Source organism: Cetorhinus maximus, chromosome 19 (genome assembly GCF_964194155.1).
Source record: "Cetorhinus maximus chromosome 19, sCetMax3.hap1.1, whole genome shotgun sequence".
NCBI classification, from domain to species: domain Eukaryota; kingdom Metazoa; phylum Chordata; class Chondrichthyes; order Lamniformes; family Cetorhinidae; genus Cetorhinus; species Cetorhinus maximus.
The window spans coordinates 11523070-11542985 of NC_135897.1; the positions used below are offsets into that span (position 1 = coordinate 11523070).

Genomic DNA, 19916 nt, shown 5'->3' on the forward strand with positions numbered 1-19916 from the left:
ACATTTGATTAAGTTACAACACATTAAACACAGATACATGGCTACAAATTACTACTATCGTAACTTTTAACAAATTCCCAAACTAATCTCCATTAAGGCAACAGCAACCCATAGACTGAACCAGACACCAGGCAAATCATTTTCACCTTATGAATTCAAAATGAGTTTCTTTTCACTTTGGTTCATGTGGAGGCTTACAGCTGCTTTTGATCTCACATTGCCTCTGCTCTATATACACAAACTGCCACCTAGCACTGCTCATTGATTGTAAATTCTCATTGTACCACCAGCCTCTTCTAACAATAAAACCCCTTTCATAGTACCAATTCTATTAGCAATATAAACACATTGCATGATCTCTGCTCGCTAGGTGCCAGAATTCGCCCCACTTCTTGAATGCTCTATTGAAAAAAATACAGATGCAAGCTATCTCTTTTATATATCAAAACTAGTACACATCAAAGCACCCAGACTAGCTGGCTTTAATTCAATTAAGACACACACAGACTAAATCTCTACTTTAAAAGAAAAATATTTTCCAATAATATTATATATATTAATAGCTTCATGACAGCAGGTAAAGGGCATTGTTTAATTAAGTATTTTGAGCACATATAAATAGGGGAACCACCATTTTAATTTGATTTTGTAAGTTTTCTTTGATGTTTTGTTTTAGTTACAGTGCCCCATCAGGGCTTCAAACCCTTTAATTATTTTATTTATTTGTGGTTTATTAAAAGAGAATATAAATAGGGGATAGCTGGGACACTGGGGGTGCGAGACGAGAGCTATGAGACTGAACGAAAGTAAGTAAACTCTCTCAGTAAAGAAAAGCTCTATGTCTTAGTTTTGCCTTCACCAACCAGCTTGGATTCTATTAACAGTGGTGGTAGAGAATGGTTGGAAACTAAGACTTATTTTCAGACCAAAGGTTGTAATTGGAGTTTCTTTGGAGCAGAATGGCTGAAACCAAGTGTAAAGTATCAGGGTATGATTTTACACCATTGTTCTGTGAGGCTGAACCTTATGACCAATGGAAGAATGAAGTGCATATGTGGACACGGGTTATGTCCTTAGCAAAAAAAAGAGCAAGGTACGGACTTGGCACTTTCACTTTCCACCAGAAAAGTATTTTTGCAACTAGAGGCTCATCAATTGGACACTGAGGAAGGTTTGGATAAACTCTTAAAATTTATGAGCAAAATTAAATGTTAAATGCATAGGAGGCATGGTCAGAATTTGATAAATTTAGAAGGATGAACGGTTATTCCAATGAATAAATTATCATGGAATTTAACAGGTTATATAACAGATTGCAGGAATTACACTTAAAGATCCCTAATTCAGTGCTTTCCTGATTGTGTTAAAGTATCAAACAGGGACAGGCTCCTGGTCTTGACTGGAGTTAGATTCTCAGAAAGAGATAGCCTTTTGGAACAGATTTGAAGCTTTAAAAAAATTTCTAGGGAAACACTGGAAAAAGCTTTTTCCCCATTGGGGGGATGTGTGGGAGCGGGCATGGGCAGGTGCGCTTCTGATCGGCACCCCCGATTGGGGGTGCGCTGCCATTTTACGTGGGCGGGCCAATTAAGGCCCCCCCCCAACGGGGACGTGACGTCCGTCAGGAAGCGCTATGCGCTCCCTGCGTGGGCAAGGGGGACGGTGGGATTCCCTCAGCTGGGAGTGCACTCTTTGGCGCACGCGCATGAAGGAACGCACAGACCTCCCTGAGGCTAAGTGCTGCCTCAGGGAGATCAGCTCGGAATTAAAAGTTTTAATAGAAATGAAAAAAAAATTCCCTGACATGCTCCCTCATGTGACACTGTCACATGAGCTGGGACACGTCCATAACTTTTATTGAAATATTTGATAAAAAGTTAAATACCCTCAGGAAACATCATCCCACCGATGGATAAGGTTTCATGCTTTTTCTGAAGCCGGGCAGGGCTCCTGGTCTGCTCGCCAACCTTAAGGTTGGACGGGCAGGTCCATTAATGACCTCAATTACTTTTTAAATGGCCTCGATAGGCCGTTGACAGGTTGGTGGGCGCACAGCTGCCCCCCCGCCGACCTGAAAAAGGAGATGACACGGGGTGAAGTCGGGAGTTCCACCCGTCGTCACCCCCACATCATTTTACGCGTTGGCGAGCGGGCCCCGCCCCCACTCGCCGACAGGAAAATCCTGCCCATTAATTTCAACCACTTTTGTGGCAACAATGGGACCTTCGGCAGTAACACAAATGATGGAGGATGCGATGCTGGTGGCATTTTGAAACCGTTTAGATATGGGGCACAAGCATCAATGCAGAAGAAGAACTACAAACAAAAGAAATGAGGATAGAGGCTCTTTTGGTAGTCCTAACAGACGACAGGAATTGGGTAACTATGGCAGGAGGATGAACCTCTGGAGTACCCAAGGAATGGTAAACAGGTGTTTCAGATGTGACTCGAAATATCATTATGCAATGAATTATCCAAAACGGAATAGCAGGGTTTTTGAAACGACACCTGGCAAGGAAAGATTGAAAGGGGAAGATGGCAATACTGAGCAGTCAGAAGGAATTGCACTGGTCACCAGAAGCTTTAGTCCGGTAATGAGTATTCTAGTTGCAGATTCATTCAGTTTTGCTATATTAGACAGTGGGTTTATGTCCACAGTATGTGAAATGGATTGGCTGAAGTGTTCCCTGGATTCTCTAAATGGTAGAGACTGAAGTAAGGTTAAGGAATATGAAAGTTCTACTTCGGGTTTGGAGACGATAACATGTTACAGTCACTAAAAAGAGTGGTAAATAGCTGGGGTAAACCATTTTATCAGCGCAGATGTAGTATCCAGTGAAATACCCTTACTATTGAATAAGCTGCCTATGAAAAAGGCCCAAATGAAATTAGATACGGAACATGATAATGCAATTCTTTTTGGGAAATCTGTAGATTTGCAGTTTACACAATCGGGACATTATTGTATCCCCTTTAACAAGGCCTAACATTTCTAATCACCATGTTAAAGAATTGTTGATGACATCGGGGGTGGGAGTTTAAAGGAAAAAAGGCAAATTGTTTCAAAACTACATCGGCAGTTTGTCCATCCGTCTTCTGATGGTTGGGGGCTACAGTCCCTATCAATTAGTTTATGGGAGAAAACCAAAAATACCTTTGGTGATGTGGGATCATCCTTGGAAGGGACTACAGTTAGTTTAACTTTTTCTGAGCACCTGAATGCCCGGAGTGAAGGGAGAAAGGCATTTATCAAGGCTGAGGTTTCGAAGAAAATTTGGCACTGCATAAGACCATCAGAAATATAGTTTAATCCAGGGAACATAGTATATTACAAAAGAGAAGGACAAAATGAGTGGAAAGGCCAGGGTAGGGTTATAGGCAGTGATGGAAAAACAGTAATTTTACAACACAGCAATCAAACTGTTAGTGTACATTCTTTGAGGCTAATTGGCATTGTTACGGACTGGAGGGGGATTAATTTAAACTGCCCTGAATTCTCCACTCACTACCCACCTTTGATTTCTGATTTCCCCCTTTATAAGTGGTGGTGTATTTTCCCCAACTCTTCAGTTTTGGAGTGATCTAATCCTCTATTAATAACCCCACAGCAAACTCGAGATAGGGCAAAATAAGAGGGGTAGTTTATTTTACATACACACACAAAATGTGGGAAGGGGTTTCGCAACATCTGCCCCTTTTGCATTGGTACTATAAAAGAGGGATAAAGGAAAGAAAAGGGTACAGGGCAAAACCATGATAGTTCAGAATCAATGTCCAAGGTAGACTCTTTCAGGTGGTTTTGTCTGGCAGAATTCCTGGACTTGGTCCTAGGAACTCAGTTGCAGGCTGAGTCTGTTGAAGATACAGCAAAGTATCCTTGTATCGTGGGTATTAGTTCGCTCTGTAGGCGAAATACAGCCCTATTTCTGGAGATCAGACTTGGAGAGAGATGGAGGTCAGAGGCATGCTATTAGCCTGGAGCAGTGCTCCTCTTCTGAGGTCATGGACTTGGGAAAGGGACTCTGATTGTAGGAGGGAGAGATTGTGGTCCAGAAAGAGATAGGAGGGTGAGTAGAGGTCATAGTTTGACAAGAACAAGGACCATGGAACAGACTAGGAATGCAACTTGACTTAGAAGCCCTTATGACCTAGCAGTTTTAGTGGCTACTAACAAGTTGCTAAAGGATGTCAAACAAAAATGTTGGAAAGAATTTGGTGTATACACTGAAATATCCAGAAAGGGAACAACCAGCCTTATCACACAAGTGAATATGCACAGAAAAGGTATTTCCAGATGGCACATATAAGGCTAAAGCTCAGACTTTTGAAGAGAGGCTTGTTAATCAAGATATCAGAGTGGACTCCCCCACTGCAAGAAAAGTGAGCTTGAAGATTTTTTTCCTTAGCTCTTTTAGCAACATATTCCTGGGAATGTAAACCAATGAAGATAAAAGCTGTATTTTTTCAGGGTGAGAAATTTCAAAGGGAAGTGTTTTGAAACCACCTAAAGAAGCTGGTGATATAGAAGGGAAACTGAAAATTGAACAAGTGTGTTTATGGACTAAATGATGCATCAAGGGTATGGTATTTCTCAGTTAGGTCCTTCCTGCTGAAAACGGGTTGTATTCAGCTAAAAAGCAGACCCAGCAATGTTCTATCGGTATCATAAGAAGAAACTAGCAGGCATCTTTATGATGCATATTGATGATTTTCTGTGGGGAGGTTGTGCAGAATTTGAGCAATGGGTGATAGATAAAATAGAGAAGGAATTTAAAGTTTCAAGTTGGGGGCCTATAAATCTACAGGGTTAGGCATTAAACAGCATAACCTTGAATCAACAGTCTTATTTAGAAAATGTCAATCACATCCCAATAAATTGGCCAGGTCCTCACAAAAAGAGTATCCTACATCCAAGGAAGAAATAGAGCAATTTAGAAGTTTGATTGAGCAGTTGAACGGTTGTGCACCCAGACTAGACCTGATGCAATTATGACACATTGGAACTGAGCACTTTGATGAAATATGCTACAGTTGGAGAAGTTTTGAGAGAAAATACAACATTAAAGAAATTAAATTCAGAGAAATGCACACTCAAGTTTCTAGCCTTGAGTGATCCAGAAGATATGAGGTTAGTCATTTTTAGCGATGTTTCACATGCCAATCTTTGGAATGGATATTCTAGTACAGCAGGATTGATAATATTCTTGGTGGGGAAGAATAACAATTATTGTCCATTGGCCTGGGAAGCAAAGAAAATAAAAAGGGTAGTTAAAAGCACCTTAGCTGCAGAAACACTGGCTCTATTAGAAGTGATAGATATAGGATTTTGCTTATCAAACATTTTGAGGGACATCCTATACAAGGGAAATTCTGAGAAAGGTTTGCCCATTGAATGTTATGTCGCTAGCCATTCTCTATTGGATAATGTACATTCAACGAGGAGTGTGATTGAGAAAAGGTTAAGGATTGACCTTGCTAGCATAAAAGAAATATTAGAGAGAAAAGAAATTGTTAGAGCTCCTAGAAGAGGGGCATCTTGTACTATGAGGCGTTATAAGAAATGTGGCAAATCATTTTTTTCTTTGATTTATTTTGAAATTATTTGAGTGTGTTATAAAATTATTGTTTAAAGAAAGAAAAAAATCTGTTAATAGTATGTTAATTATATTGTTAAGATATACAGATGAAGGGCTTTGTTTAATTAGTACTTTGAGCACATATAAATAGGGCACAGCTGGGACATTGTGGGGAAGAGGAGAGCTGTGAGACAGGACAAAGTCAATAAACTCTCTCAGTAAAGATTATTTTTGGCTTTGATTTCACCAACTGGCTTAGATTCTATTAACATCCTTACCTGTTGCAATGATCTCTTAGTGATGATCTTAAATTTGTCCTCACCAGTTACTGCTCATTGAGCAGTAAAAATATATTTCCCTGATGTATCTTATCAAAATCTTTCATTATTTTGGACACCCCCATCACATCTCCTCTTTAACCCTCTTTGATCTTATGAAAATAGTCCAGATTTTCTAGTCAACTTTCTTCCATAGTTCCTCTTCATCTCAACTTCTTAAAACTCAACTTTTCACCCAAGCTTTTTTGGTAGTCTTTCCCAAATTCTCTGCCCCAGCCCAAAGTTCTGATTCTCTGTAAATTGTCCAAAGGTACTATGTGAATGCACAATAGTGCTGTTGTTCACAATGTAAAAAAAAGACCAGAGAGAAGAGAGAAAGGAGCCAATTATGTCTGTGGAGAATTCTCTTCAAAAGCTCAATGGATTTTGTTTTTTTCCAAGCAGGGGCATTACTGGGCATCAGGTTCCAAAAGATAACCCAGTCCTGATACACCATGTTGAAAAAGAAAGGTAACATGGAGAATGATGTCGTTAACCTCATTGTACCCAAAGATTTGAAGAGCGAGTACTATGGCAGTTTGGACAATGAGGAGGACAACCCTGAGGATGGAACCTTCATGGCAATGCAGGAGGTGGATGATGCTTTTTTCTAACGTTTCAATTTATCCACAGGAAGCCTTCAGGTGCTGATCATTTTAGCAAAGAATGCAATATTTTTTTTAAGTAGGATGGCAGAATGTGTGTAGAGTTTAACTGGCCCAAGTTGATCCATTTTTGACCTTCATCATTCTAGATTCTCCATTTTATTGTGGCCATTAACCTGAATCAACACCTGACTCCTAGCTCGCTTTATATTTTTGTATCCTGTGCGCAGGTGGGCTTGTATAGGCTGTGCACACTGCGCACTCCTGCTTCCAGTAACCTGGATATTTTTCACGAGTGAGGCTCGACAATGAGTCCTGACAGGCTATTCTAACATTGAGGGTGTCACAACAGAGATCAATCCTCTTCCAACATCCACACTTTCCACAATAGGCCGCTAGCTAGTCATTAAGAATAGGAAATATGGTTGCTTTCTTTCCCCGCTATTCCCTAATCCAGGTGCATTGAGGTCAATGCCTCAACTGCTATGATCAGCAGAGAGGTACATGTTAGGATACTTAACACGGTTTAAAAAAAAGATCATCCTTACAATTTGATTATATTTTTTGAAGAAGTTATCAAGATGATGAACAAGGGGAAGCCTGGTAGATATTGTCTACATAGAGTTCCAAAAAGCTTTTGACAAGTTACCGTACAAGAGGCCTCTCTGCAAGACCAGGCCTCTAGTGTAAGTCATAATATCTTGAGATGGATTGGCAACTGACTGGAAGGACATAGGTAAAAAGCAGCCATAAATGCATTTGAATCTGTTCGGAAACCAGTCACCGTCATATCCTGCAGAGATCTACTTTCATTTTATTTTTTATTGACTTTTTACTGCTTCTATTGATGATCTAGAGTTGGGGACATGATTTGCAAATAACACCATGATCTGTATCAGGTCTGTAGATGACGCTTGACTGCTTCAGGCAAATTTGGATGAGTTGAGGGAATGGACTTGTGACTGACAATTGATGTTCAATTTGGATAAGCGCAGCGGCAGGGTGAATAATTAAAATGCATCCTCCTTCAGGGAAAATGTGTTATAGAAGGTGGAGAAGGAAAGAGATCTGGGCAATATAGCACCTACATCTCTAAAGGTACAGGAACAATACCGGAAGTGATAGCTAGAGGAAATAGGGCGTATGGGCGCATTCATTGGATAATTCATAAGACAGAGAATGCTAGTTTGTTCTCGTACATGTCCTTGGTCAGGCCTCAGTAGCAATACTGCATCCTGTTTTGGTCCCCTCATTGGTGGGTGATTTAGAGGTTTTGGAAAGGGTGTAGATGAGGGCTACGTAATTCCCAATACAAAACATCCTAGTTATCAAGATCATTTTGGTCTTTACACTTTAGAGAGTGGTCGATTTAAGGGGGATTCCTCCACCCTATTAAAGCACCTTTATCAAAGTTATAAATTCCACCCTACCTGAGCATGGCTGTGGTCAACTATCACTCATCATCCTCTTCAATCCATCTGCAGCCTTCAACGCTGTTGATCACACCATCCTCCTCCAATGCCTCTCCTCCATCACCCAGCTGGGTGGAACTGCCCTCCCATGGTTTCACTCTCATCTATCCAGTCAGAGAGTCACCTGCATTGGCTTCTCTTCCTACTCCTGCATCTGGGGCAGAATTTTCCCATTGGTGTGTGGGGGCAGGACCCGCACGCCGACGCGTAAAATGACACATGGTGACGTCGGGCAAGCGTCCTGATGTCACCACGCGCCATCGTGATATTTCGTTGGGCGGGTGATCGATGATATCCGATATGCGCCCGCCATTAATTACCGGGCTGCTTAAGGCCGTTGAGGCAACAATCGACGGCGATTTTTTGGCGCCCGTGTGATCTTTGGGTCGTTGCACAGATGCAATGGGCAGGCAGGCAGGAGACATTTATATAAATTTCATCCACAGGCGGGATAAGAGGGCTCAGTGTGGTCGCGAGTGTGCTCTGTCAAATATTTAATTTGCAAAGTTACTGATTCTTGTCTGTGTGAGCTGCATACCAGCTGCTTGGTCTGGACTCACAACCTTCAGGTCAGCACTCTGCAGTGAAGAATTGTTTCTGGGCCTGCAGGTTCAGGAAGCCTTCCTTTAGCCTGGGAATGGGAGTTGAACTCTCCACTGGAGGCACCTCCTCTGAGGAGGAAGGGAGGGCTAGAAGGAGGAGGAGGCCAGGGGTGCACATTCAGCTTCCAGGGGAGCCACCTTTGGGAGGAGAGGCGCAGGCACATGGGGTGCAGGGCCAAGAGGTAGTCCAAGGTGGAAGGGGCCGCAGATGACGCCACTATCCTGCTGCCAGGGTATACAGGCGGTGAAGCAGCTACCTCAATATGTCTGAGGTGCAATGCTGAAGGAGGCTCCGAATCTCAAGGGAGGCAGTCAACTATATCTGTCAGATGATTGGGCCTGAGATCCTCCCTAACTGTGTGGGTGGACACCCCATGCCAGTGGCTCTGAAAGTCACAGCTGCCCTCAACTTCTATGCATCTGGTTCCTTCCAGGGATTGATGGGTGATCTTTGCGGTGTCTCCCAATTAGCTGTCCACACTTGTGTCAAGCAGGTGACAGACACTCTGTTCAGACGGGCATTGACCTTCATCCACTATCACTGGGACCAGGCAAGCCAGACACAGTGAGCTAGAGGCTTCACAGCCATTGCTGGGTTCCCCCGCGTCCAGGGTGCTATAGACTGTACACATGTGGCCATCAAGGTGCCAGCGGGTGAGCCCGGTGCCTTCGTCAACAGGAAGGGCTTCCACTCCATGAACGTGCAGATAGTGGGTGTCCACAGGATGCAGATTCTACAAGTCTGTACAAGGTACCCAGGCAGCTCCCACGACGCCTACATCCTCAGACACTCCCAGGTGCTGGGGCTCTTCAGTGCTCCAGCCCGGCTGGATGGATGGCTGCTGGGTGACAAGGGCTATCCCCTCAGAAGGTTGCTCATGATGCCTCCTCGCCATCCAAGAACAGAAGCTGAGCAGCGGTACAATAGGAGCCACGGCACCACAAAGGCTGTGGTGGAGAGAGCCATCGGTCTTCTCAAAATGTGCTTCCAATGCCTGGACTGTTCAGGGGGCGCACTGCATTACCTCCCAGATCGTGTGTCGCTGATAGTAGTTGCATGCTGCGCTCTCCATAATTTGGTGCTGGAAAGAGGGGACGCTGTTGGTGAAGAAGATGTTGATGCAGTGACTGCGGCTGCACATGATGAGTCCAGCAGTGAGTCCGAGGATGACCATGCACAGGGAAATGCTGAGGGGTAGATGCTGACCCGGGCATACTCCAGGGAGGCAGGAACACCAGGGAGGCTTTAATCCAACAAATCTTCAGCTAACATACCACATGTGGGCCTCCAGGACAAGCCTGGGCTGTAGGCTCCATACTCGATACCTGAGTGCAAAATCTGCCTGGTTAGGAACATTAACTAAGGGCCTTGTCAATAAAGCTCAATGTCCCACAAATCACTCATAACATTATTGGTAACCTCCCATCTGCAGAAGAAAAGAGGCACCCTCAGCCATGGTGACATGTCTGAATTTAATGGTATAACAAAAGGAACTTAAGAGAACAAAATGACAAAGGTGTAATATCACACCAACTCATAAAGACCTCATTGCGGGCCAACACAAAAGCACCAGTGACAAACCTGTGGTGTGCCTAAGGTGCCTTAAATTTACGCTTTTGGGTGCTACATATGGCGCGGACCCCTCGGTGGTAGTGGCATCTGAGACAGCCTGCTCACTCTGCTGTCCTGTTAGCCTTGATGACCTTGGCTCGTGGAGCCAGTGCTGGCCCCGCCTGTGGGGGAAGCTGCCAGTTCCACAGCTGGCATCTTCTCAGTCGTCACAGCCTCACTGGATGCAACGGTCACTGGCAGAAGAGCTGGTGCCCTCATCCGGAGCGCCCTGAAAGGAGCCCGCAGAGAAGACAGGCAGCTGCTGTGCCAAATTGAGGTCGCTTCGGACCTCCCTGCTCACCATGGATGGATGGGCACTGAGCTGGGAAACTTGGTGTGGGAGACCATCTCCCACCCACCCGCGCCCGCTCCCACTCCACCCACCCACCAACCAGAGAATTCTGCAAATGGAGTTGCATCTAAAGTCCCCCAAGGATCTATCCTTGGCCCTGACCTATTTCTCATCTACATGCTGCCTCTCAGCTATATAATCTGAAACCATGTCTAGCTCCAAATGTACACTGATGACACCCAGCTCTACCCCTCCATCATTTCCCTTGATCCCTCTACTGTCTCTGATTTGTCACCTGATTTCCTGACAGTGGATGTGGAAATTTCCTCCAACTAAATATCAGGAAGACTGAAGCTGTTGCCTTCAGTCCCTGCCACAATTTCCGTCCCCTCGGCACCAGCACTATCCCTTTTCCGCCATTGGTGGCCATGATATTAGCTGTCTCAGCCCTAACCTCTGGAACCCCCTCCCTAAGCCTCTCTGACCCTCTACCTTGCTTTCCTCCTCTAAGATGTTCTTTAAATCCTGCCTCTTTGACCTAATACCCCATGATGTGGTCCAGTGTTAAACTTTGTTTGATAAGGTTCCTGTGAAGTTCCTTGGGATGTTTTACTATGCTGCAACGTTAAAGGCGCTATATAAATGCAAGTTGTAGTTACCATCTCACTTCCATTCCCTTTTTCTCACCCTCATTTAATTTTATTGGCAGTCTTTGTTCCTCCCAACATTTTTTATTTTGGCCGTCCAAGTTACGCCACCTTTCACTCTTTCTCTTTCTTGCATTCCCATCATGTTGAAATCAAGACTTATCCCATCGTCTCCCACTCTCACTCACTTTCTCCCAGGAACCAACAACAACTCGTGTTTATATAGCGCCCTTAATATAATGAAACATCCCAGGTGCTTCACAGGACCGTTATCAAACAAAATTTGACACTGAGCCACACAAGGAGATATTAGGTCAGATGATGAAAAGCTTGGACAAAGAGGTAGGTTTTAGATGAAGAAAGAGAGGTAGAGAGGTGGGAAGTTTTAGGGAGGGAATTCCACAGCTTGGGGCCTTGGCAGTTGAATGGTGGAGCGATGAAAATCAGGAATGTGCAAGAGACCAAAATTACAAGAGCATAGACACCTCAGAGGATTGTGGAGCTGGAGGAGATGACAGAGGTAGGGAGGGGCAAGGCCATGGACGAATTTGAAAACAAGGATGTAAATTTTAAAGTTGAGGCATTGCTTAACCTAAAGCCAATGTAGGTGAGTAAGCACAGGGGTTGATGGGTGAATGGGATTTGGTGCAAGTTAGCACACAGGCTGCAGAATTTGGACTGATCTCAAGTTTGTGGAGGGTGGAATGTAGGAGGCTGGTCAGGAGGGTGCAATGGGATGATCAAGCCTGGAGGTACCAACTGAGCCATAGTTGACACACAGTTTAAAGTTTAAAAAGCATGATCTTGTCTGAATTGGGACATCTCATGGTTCCTAAATCTGAACTCACTTTCACATTCCTCTGCTTAGGCCAATAATGAACCCAAAGAAATAGCAGCAAGTCCAAAGCCAGGAGAAAAAAGTCACCTTTTCAGCGATGGGAAAACCAGAATTGGTGAGTTTTATGCCTCCTGTGTTATGGTGTGGCAGATGATGTGTGCCAGATGGACCACATGCACAAGGGAAACTTGGTTGCACTATCACAACGGTTTTGCAATTTGTATTTATTGTGAGATGTGTGCACTGAATTCAGAAGTAATAAGTCTACCAAGACCTTTGGAGATTTTAAAAATTAAATTAAAATATTTATTAGCAAAATATAAAAGATTTCAAGCACATACATAAGACTAATTGAGACTAAGACATAAGACTAAGACAATTATTACTGTAATAACTCCTGATATTCCTAATTAACCTGACTCCCAGTTACACTCCCTTTAAGGCAACGGTCCGAAATAGATTTTAGATTTAAAATAGGCTCAGCAAGTTAACACACTACTCTAGACAGTGGAATTCCAAATAAATTTTCTGCAGCTTCAGTTCTGTTTGATAGCAGACTTATGCACAAATGCTGGAGGTTTCATTAAGGCTTTTCATACACCCCTGTTAGATCTTACATAGTCTTCTGATACATAGCCTTTCATTTTCCTTTATATATGTTTCTCTCTTAATATGTAAATTCTATTGTTCCATACGCCTTTGAAACTGTACCTCCATCATAATATAAAAATGTTCATGTTGTCACTATATATTGTCAGTAACCTTTGGGAAAAATAACCACATTCCTTAGCCTTGCTTATCTGGCTAGTTGTAAACAGACTGAGATCCTCTTGAAATCCAAATAGCCCTTAATTTATCTAAAAATGCAAATTCCCTTCACACCTTAGATGCTAACCTAGCATCTGTGCTTACTCATTAGCATGTCAAGCATCTAGCTTCTTTTGATGATTTAAACTTGCAGTCTACTTGACTCAAATGTAATTAACTCGCGTAGACAGATCCAACTAAACTTACCCCCATAAACCTACTTTACAATAAACCAGAAAAATATGAAAAATATTATACTTTCATGGCACCTGATTTATGATGTTCATTTATTGGCAAATTTGTTTGGGGAGAATGGTTTTCTGCTGGTTTTAGTTTGGGAAGGGTGCAAAATGGAGGTGTTGAAGAGTGGAATAAAAATTACACTGATTATTCCATTATTCCATGTCTTTATAACAGGGGTTATGTGTATCTCACTCTACACTGCCCCATCGAACACTCCCAGGTAAAGAATAACACACCAGGCACAGAGAATAATTGCTTCCATTTGTCCATGAGTATGCTTCCTAATTTCCAGTCTTTGGTAAACACCTCGGCTCCATTTGTGCCACAATCACACTTCCCAAACCAAACCATCCTTTGTAAGGTCAGTGAGTTAGACATGTTTGTCACTCAGTGGCTAGGTCTGGGCAGTTTAATGTGCTGGAGCTACACTGGCTGTTAATTGATTGAGACTGTCCCAAATTATTTCACTCAAAGCGATCCGAGAGCTATCCTTTAACTCCCGGCTCAGCTGGGTTCATATTTCAGTCCCAGCTAATTACATTAGCATTTAACTTTGTGCGTTCTGCTGTAAGGACTTAGCAATTGGTCAAGGTCTGGCCCATAGAAGGGAAACATTAAAACACTGTTGTACTATTATACATTTATTCAGATTTTGTCCTTGTGTGGGAAGAGGAGCTACCAAAGGAATCTGAGAAACTGAGAGCTGAAAATATGGATAGTGCCAGGGAAAAGGGCCAGAAGTCCAAACTAATGAAAGACATGGAGAAGTGCACAAGGTGGAGAAATACATTTCTGAAGAACCTCAAGAAAAGTGGCCTGCTCATTGAAATGGTAGGTCGGGGGAGGTGGGGATGGGATTATTGGAGAGCGTAGGTTGGGGAGGAGTGTTGGAGAGGGTAGGTGGGGGTGGCGGTTTAGAGAGGGTGGATTGGGGGGGTTGATGTGTCAGTGAGGGTAGGTCGGGGGGGATCAGAGAGGGTGGATCATGTGTGTGTCAGAAAGGGTAGATTTGGGAGGTTGCTGTGTCAGAGGGGGTCGGCTGGGGGAGTATGTTGGAAAGGGCAGGTTGGGCGGGGCATCAGAGAGGGTAGATTTGGGAAGTTGGTGTGTTGGGGAGGGTAGATTTGGTAGCGGTGTTGGAGAGGGTGGGACAGAGAGGGTAGGTTGAGGGGTATGTTGGAGAGGGCAGATTGGCGAGTGGGTGTCGGAGAGGACAGGTTAGTGGGGTGTGTTGGGAGAATAGGGTAACCTGCATTGACAGAGGCAGGTTAGGGAGCTGTGATGGATGAGGTTGGCTGGAAACCTGTTCCATGGATCTGGTTAAGTGATGCTGCAGAGGGTAAATGCGAAACTTCCCCTCGCTTCTCTCTATGTCCTGGTCAAAAGGTGAGTGCGTGAGGACTACTTGCATCATTGCTTCACTCACTATTACACAGTCCCATCTCGCAGCTCACAAATAACTTTTTGAAGAAAACAAAATTATTCAAATCTTCTTAACATTTCAAATTCTACATTTGAGCTCCATTATAGAGCAGGAGCAGAGGGGTTTTGTTGGGTAAACTGTTTTTTTGGCAAGTAGAACTCTTGTCCATTAGTTGTATAACCTGGTTCTGTATCAAGCTAAATTCTTTTTTGAACACCTCCCATTGATCATCTGTCATTTTACCCACTAATAGATTTGTCCAGTTTACTGTGGACAGTCCCTGTCTCATCCCATTGGGGTCAGCCTTACCTAAGATATCCTAATAGCTGTTTCATGTTTCTCACTTTTAAATACTACATTGAACCTGATCATATTATGATCACTATTTGATGAATGTACATGTGCCAATAGACTATTAACTAAATCTGGCTCATTACACATTACTATGTCTAAAATGGCCTGTCCACTTGTTGGTTTTAGGACATATTATCACAGAAAACTCTCTTGAAAGCACTCAAGAAATTCACTACCTTTCAGACATGTCTCATTATCCCAATCTATATGAATGTTAAAATCCCTTACTAAAGCCACTCTGCCCTTGCTACCTCCTCCATCAGGTACAATTTCCTAACAGGGCATTGGTGACCATGGACTTCCATTGGATTGGCCCTAGATTATGCTTGGCAAAGCGCTGCAGTGGTATGCCATTACCTTCTGTAATATGGCTGACCAGGAAACTCTCCCCCTCTTACCACCTGCCATCAGGTGCATTGGAAGGATTTACAGGCTGATAATCAACCTGTTTGGCCACGTTATGAACACATATTCCGTGGCCATCAAGTCTTGAAGTGGGACCTGAATCCAGAGCTTCTGGCCCAGAGGTAAGGACGCTACTGCAGCATCACAAGGCCTCCTGCCCTTGCTACATGCTTGTCCAATCTTCACATTTATACAACTGACCACTTCAAAGCTAGTCCCAAGGTGTCTATACAAACCTGATGCTACAGTCTTAAATGAGTTGAGATACAGACCAGTCATGATCTAATTGAGTGACAAGACAGGCTTGTGAAACTGAATGGCATACTCCTGTTTCTATGCTTCCCATGTTAAGTGTCATCACTATTATAACATAGGCAAACACAGCAGCTGATATGCACATAGAAAAATTTCACAAGCACCAAAGAGATGAATAAGCAGCTAATTAGTTTCTGTTGAGAACTCTCTGGGCAGAATTTTGCCGTCGGCGAGCAGGGGGCGGGGCCCGCTCGCCGATGCGTAAAATGACGCGGGATGATGTCGGGTGGAACCCCTGACATCATCCCGCCCCATTTAAATTTTCAGGAAGGCGGGGGCGCAGCAAAATCAGCTGTGCACCCACCGACCTGTCAATGGCCAATTGAGGCCATTGACAGGGTCAGTTGTACAATTAAAGGACCTGCCCGTCCAACCTTAAGGTCGGCGGGTCAGCCAGGAGCCCCGGAGGGCAATAGAAAAAACATGAAACCTCATCCACCGGCGGGATGAGGTTTCATGTAGGGTTTTAAAAAGTTTAATATACTTATTATGTTAATTATGAACATGTCCCATCTCATGTGACATGAGGGGGACATGTTAGGGAATTTTTTTTTCTATTTTTCATATTTTTCAAAGTGGAAGTGATCTCCCTGAGGCAGCACTTTGCCTCAGGAGGATGTGCGCTCTTTCGTGCACATGTGTGAAAGAGCGCACTCTCGCTTTTGGGGAATCCCCCCCTGCCCGCACAGGGAGCGCATAGCGCTTCCCGCCGGATGTCATGCTAAGGCTGGCCCACATAAAATGGTGGCGGGGCCCGCTTCTCCGGCGGGGATGGGCTCCCTGTCCACCGGAGATTGGGTTGGGCCCGCCCGCCCGACAGGCAGACAATTCTGCCCTCTGTCCTTCTTGGAATGAAACTGTGAATGGACTGGTGAGGCCTTGATTTAACATCTTATCTAAAAGACAGCGTTGGGGTGGTTATATATCTTGGGTGCAGCACAAAATGGGATTTTATATAGAGACGGGTTATATATCCAGATTCTCACACTGCCCGAATTACTTCAATGAAAAAGACAATTGAGTGGAGAGTAAACTGGATCGTGGTTTCATTAGCCAACAGTGATGTGGAGATGGTGGCATAGTGGCAATGTTGCTTAACTAGCAAACCAGTAGGTTAAGGCTAATGCTCTGGGGACATGGGTTCAATTCCCACCATGGTTAGCTGGTAGAATTTAAATTCAATTAATAGATCTGGAATATAAAGTTAGTATCAGTAATGGTGACCATGACAGCTATCATCAATTGTTGTAAAAACTCACCTGGTTCAATAACTGATGGTGTATTTTCCCTGACCCTTCAGTTTTGGAGTTATCCAATCCTCTATTAATACCCCCACAGCTCAAGATAAGGTAAAATAAGAAAGGTAGTTTAATTTACACACACACAAACTGGGGAAGGGGTTTCGCAATGTCCGTCCCTTTTGCATCTATACAATAAATGAGGGATAAGGGAAAGAAAGGGGTTCAGGGCAAGACCATGATAAAAATAGGAATTATTATTATTTTTTATTCATTCATGGGACGTGGGCTTCGCTGGCTGGGCCAGCATTTATTGCCCATCCCTAATTGTCCTTGAGAAGTTGGCGGTGAGTTGACTTCTTGAACCGCTGCAGTCCATGTGGTGTAGCTACACCCACAGTGCTGTTAGGGAGCAAGTTCCAGGATTTTGACCCAGCGACAGTGAAGGAACAGCGATATATTTCCAAGTCAAGATGGTGAGTGACTTGGAGGGGAACTTCCAGGTGGTGGTGTTCCCATCTATCTGCTGCCTTTGTCCTTCTAGGTGGTTGTAGTCATGGGTTTGGAAGGTGTTGTTGAAGGAGCCTTGGTGAGTTCCTGCAGTGCATCTTGTAGATGGTACACACTGCTGCCACTGTGTGTCGGTGGTGGAGGGAGTGAATGTTTGTGGATGTGGTGCTGATCAAGCGGGCTGCTTTGTCCCAGATGGTGTCAAGCTTCTTAAGTGTTGTGGGAGCTGCACTCATCCAGGCAAGTGGGGAGTATTCCATCACACTCCTGACTTGTGCCTTGTAGATGGTGGACAGGATTTGGGGAAACAGGAGGTAGGTTACTCATTGTACGATTCTTAGCCTCTGACCTGCTCTTGCAGCCACAGTATTTAGATGGCTAGTCCCGTTCAGTTTTTAGTCAATGGTAACCCCCAGGATAGTTGATAGTGATGGTAATGCCATTGAACATCAAGGGGCAATGGTTGGATTCTCTCTTGTTGGAGATGGTCATTGCCTGGCACTTGTGTGGCGCGAATGTTATTTGCCACTTGTCAGCTCAAGCCTGGATATTGTCCAGATCTTGTTGCATTTGGGCATGGGCTGCTTCAGTAACTGAGGAGTCATGAATGGTGCTGAACATTTTGCAATCATCAGTGAACATCCTCACTTCTGATCTTATGATGGAAGGAAGGTCATTGATGAAGCAGCTGAAGATGGTTGGGCCGAGGACACTACCCTGAGGAACTCCTGCAGTGATGTCCTAGAGCTGAGATGACTGACCTCCAACAACCACAACCATCTTCCTTTGTGCTAGGTATGACTCCAACTAGGTGTGACTCCAACTCCAGTTTTGCTAGGGCTTCTTGAAGTCACGTGAGTCCAGAGTACAGAATCAAAGTCCAAGGAATGTTCTTTCAGGTGGCTTTGTCTGGCAGAATTCCTGGTCTTTGTCCTACGATCTCAGTTGCAGGTTGAGTCCATTGAAAATGCAGCAGAGTATTTCTTGTATCCTGGGTACTAATTCACTCTGTAGATGAAATACAGGATTCTTTCTGAAAATCAGATTTGGAGAGAGATGGAGGTCAAAGGTAGGCTGTTGGCCTGGAATCTCGTTCTCTTTGGAGGTTAAACTGCAACTCAAGGTAAAATTCAAGAGCTGCATAATTAAAGGAATGCAAACAGCTCAAGTCTCAGTCATGTGACAAGGTGGTTTTCGATCGAGCTATTCAGCTAACAAGGCACCCTTGCTAAACCCATTGTGCTTTGAGCAGGTAACTGAAGAACCATTAGTACAACGTTGGAGATAACGAATGTACGAACATACGAACGAGGAGCTGGAGTAGGCCTTTCAGCCCCTCGGGCCTGCTCCGCCATTTAATAAGATCATGGCTGATCTGATAGTAATCTGAAGTCTGCATCCTACCTACTGCCGTTAACCTATCACCCCCTTGCTTACCAAGAATCTATCCACCTCTGCCTTAAAAATATTCAAAGACTCTGTTTCCACCACCTTTTCAGGGAGAGAGCTCCAAAGACTCACAACCCTCTGAGTGAAAAAATCTCGACCCATCTCTGTTTTAAATGGGCAACTACTTATTTTTTAACAGTGACCCCTATCTCTAGATTCTTCCACAAGCGGAAACATCCTCTCCACATCCACCCTGTCAAGACCCCTCGGGATCGTATATGTTTCAATTAAGTTGCCTCTTACTCCTCTAAACTCCAGTGGATGCAAGCCTAGTCAAGGGGTGGTAGGGGGATGGTGGCAGTATAGTGGCATTATTGCTGGCCTGGTAATCCAGAGACTCAGGGTAATGCTCTGGGGACCTGGGTTCAAATCCCACCACAGCAGATGGTGGAATTTGAATTCAGTAAAAACCTGGAATTAAAAGTCTGATGATGCTGATTGTTGGAAAAACCCATCTGGTTCACTAATTCCCCTTTAGGGAAGGAAATATGCTGTCCTTACCTGGTCTGGCCTACATGTGATCCCAGACCCAAATGCCCCCTGAACAAGGGCAATTAGGGATTGCCAATAAATGTTGGGCCAGTGACACCCACATCTAATGAGTAAAAAAAAAGTCTGTCCAACCTTTCCTCATAAGACAGCTCACCCCATTCCAGGTATTAGTATGGTAAACCTTCTCTGGACTGCTTCCAATGCATTTATCATCCTTTCTTAAATAAGGTGACCAATATGTCCAAATAAGGTCCAAATGTGGTCTCACCTAGTGCCCTGTATAACTGAAGCATTACCTCCCTTTCCTATTCAACTCCCCTCACAATAAATGATAACATTCTTAGCTTTCCTAATTACTCGCATACTACTCTTTTGTGATTCATGCACTAGGACACCCAGATCCCTCTGCACCTCAGAGCTCCGCAATCTCTCGCCATTTAGATAACATGTTTCTCTATTATTCTTCCTGCCAAAATGGACAATTTTCCCTTTGCCCACTCACTTACCCTATCTATATCTGTTTGTAGCCTCCTTATGTCCTCTTCAGAGATTACCCTCCTACCTATTTTTGTGTCATCAGCAAATTTGGCAATAATCCCTTCAATCCCTTCATCCAAGTCATTTACATAAATTGTAAACAGTTGAAGTCCCAGTACTGATCTCTGTGGCATGCCACTCGTTACATCTTGCAAACCAGAAAAAGACCCATTTATGCCTAC

The 19916-nt window shown here is 43.9% G+C and overlaps 1 protein-coding gene across 1 annotated transcript in view; it reads left to right on the forward strand.

The window, feature by feature from the left end:
- The window catches only part of LOC144693647 (anoctamin-7-like), a 150722-nt gene that overhangs the window by 35109 nt on the left and 95697 nt on the right, over positions 1-19916 (forward strand). The window contains exons 2-4 of the mRNA XM_078563499.1: positions 6299-6486; positions 11992-12076; positions 13661-13842. Coding sequence (XP_078419625.1) covers positions 6349-6486; positions 11992-12076; positions 13661-13842 — 405 coding nt within the window. The 5' untranslated portion in view covers positions 6299-6348. The remainder of the gene's footprint in view (positions 1-6298; positions 6487-11991; positions 12077-13660; positions 13843-19916) is intronic.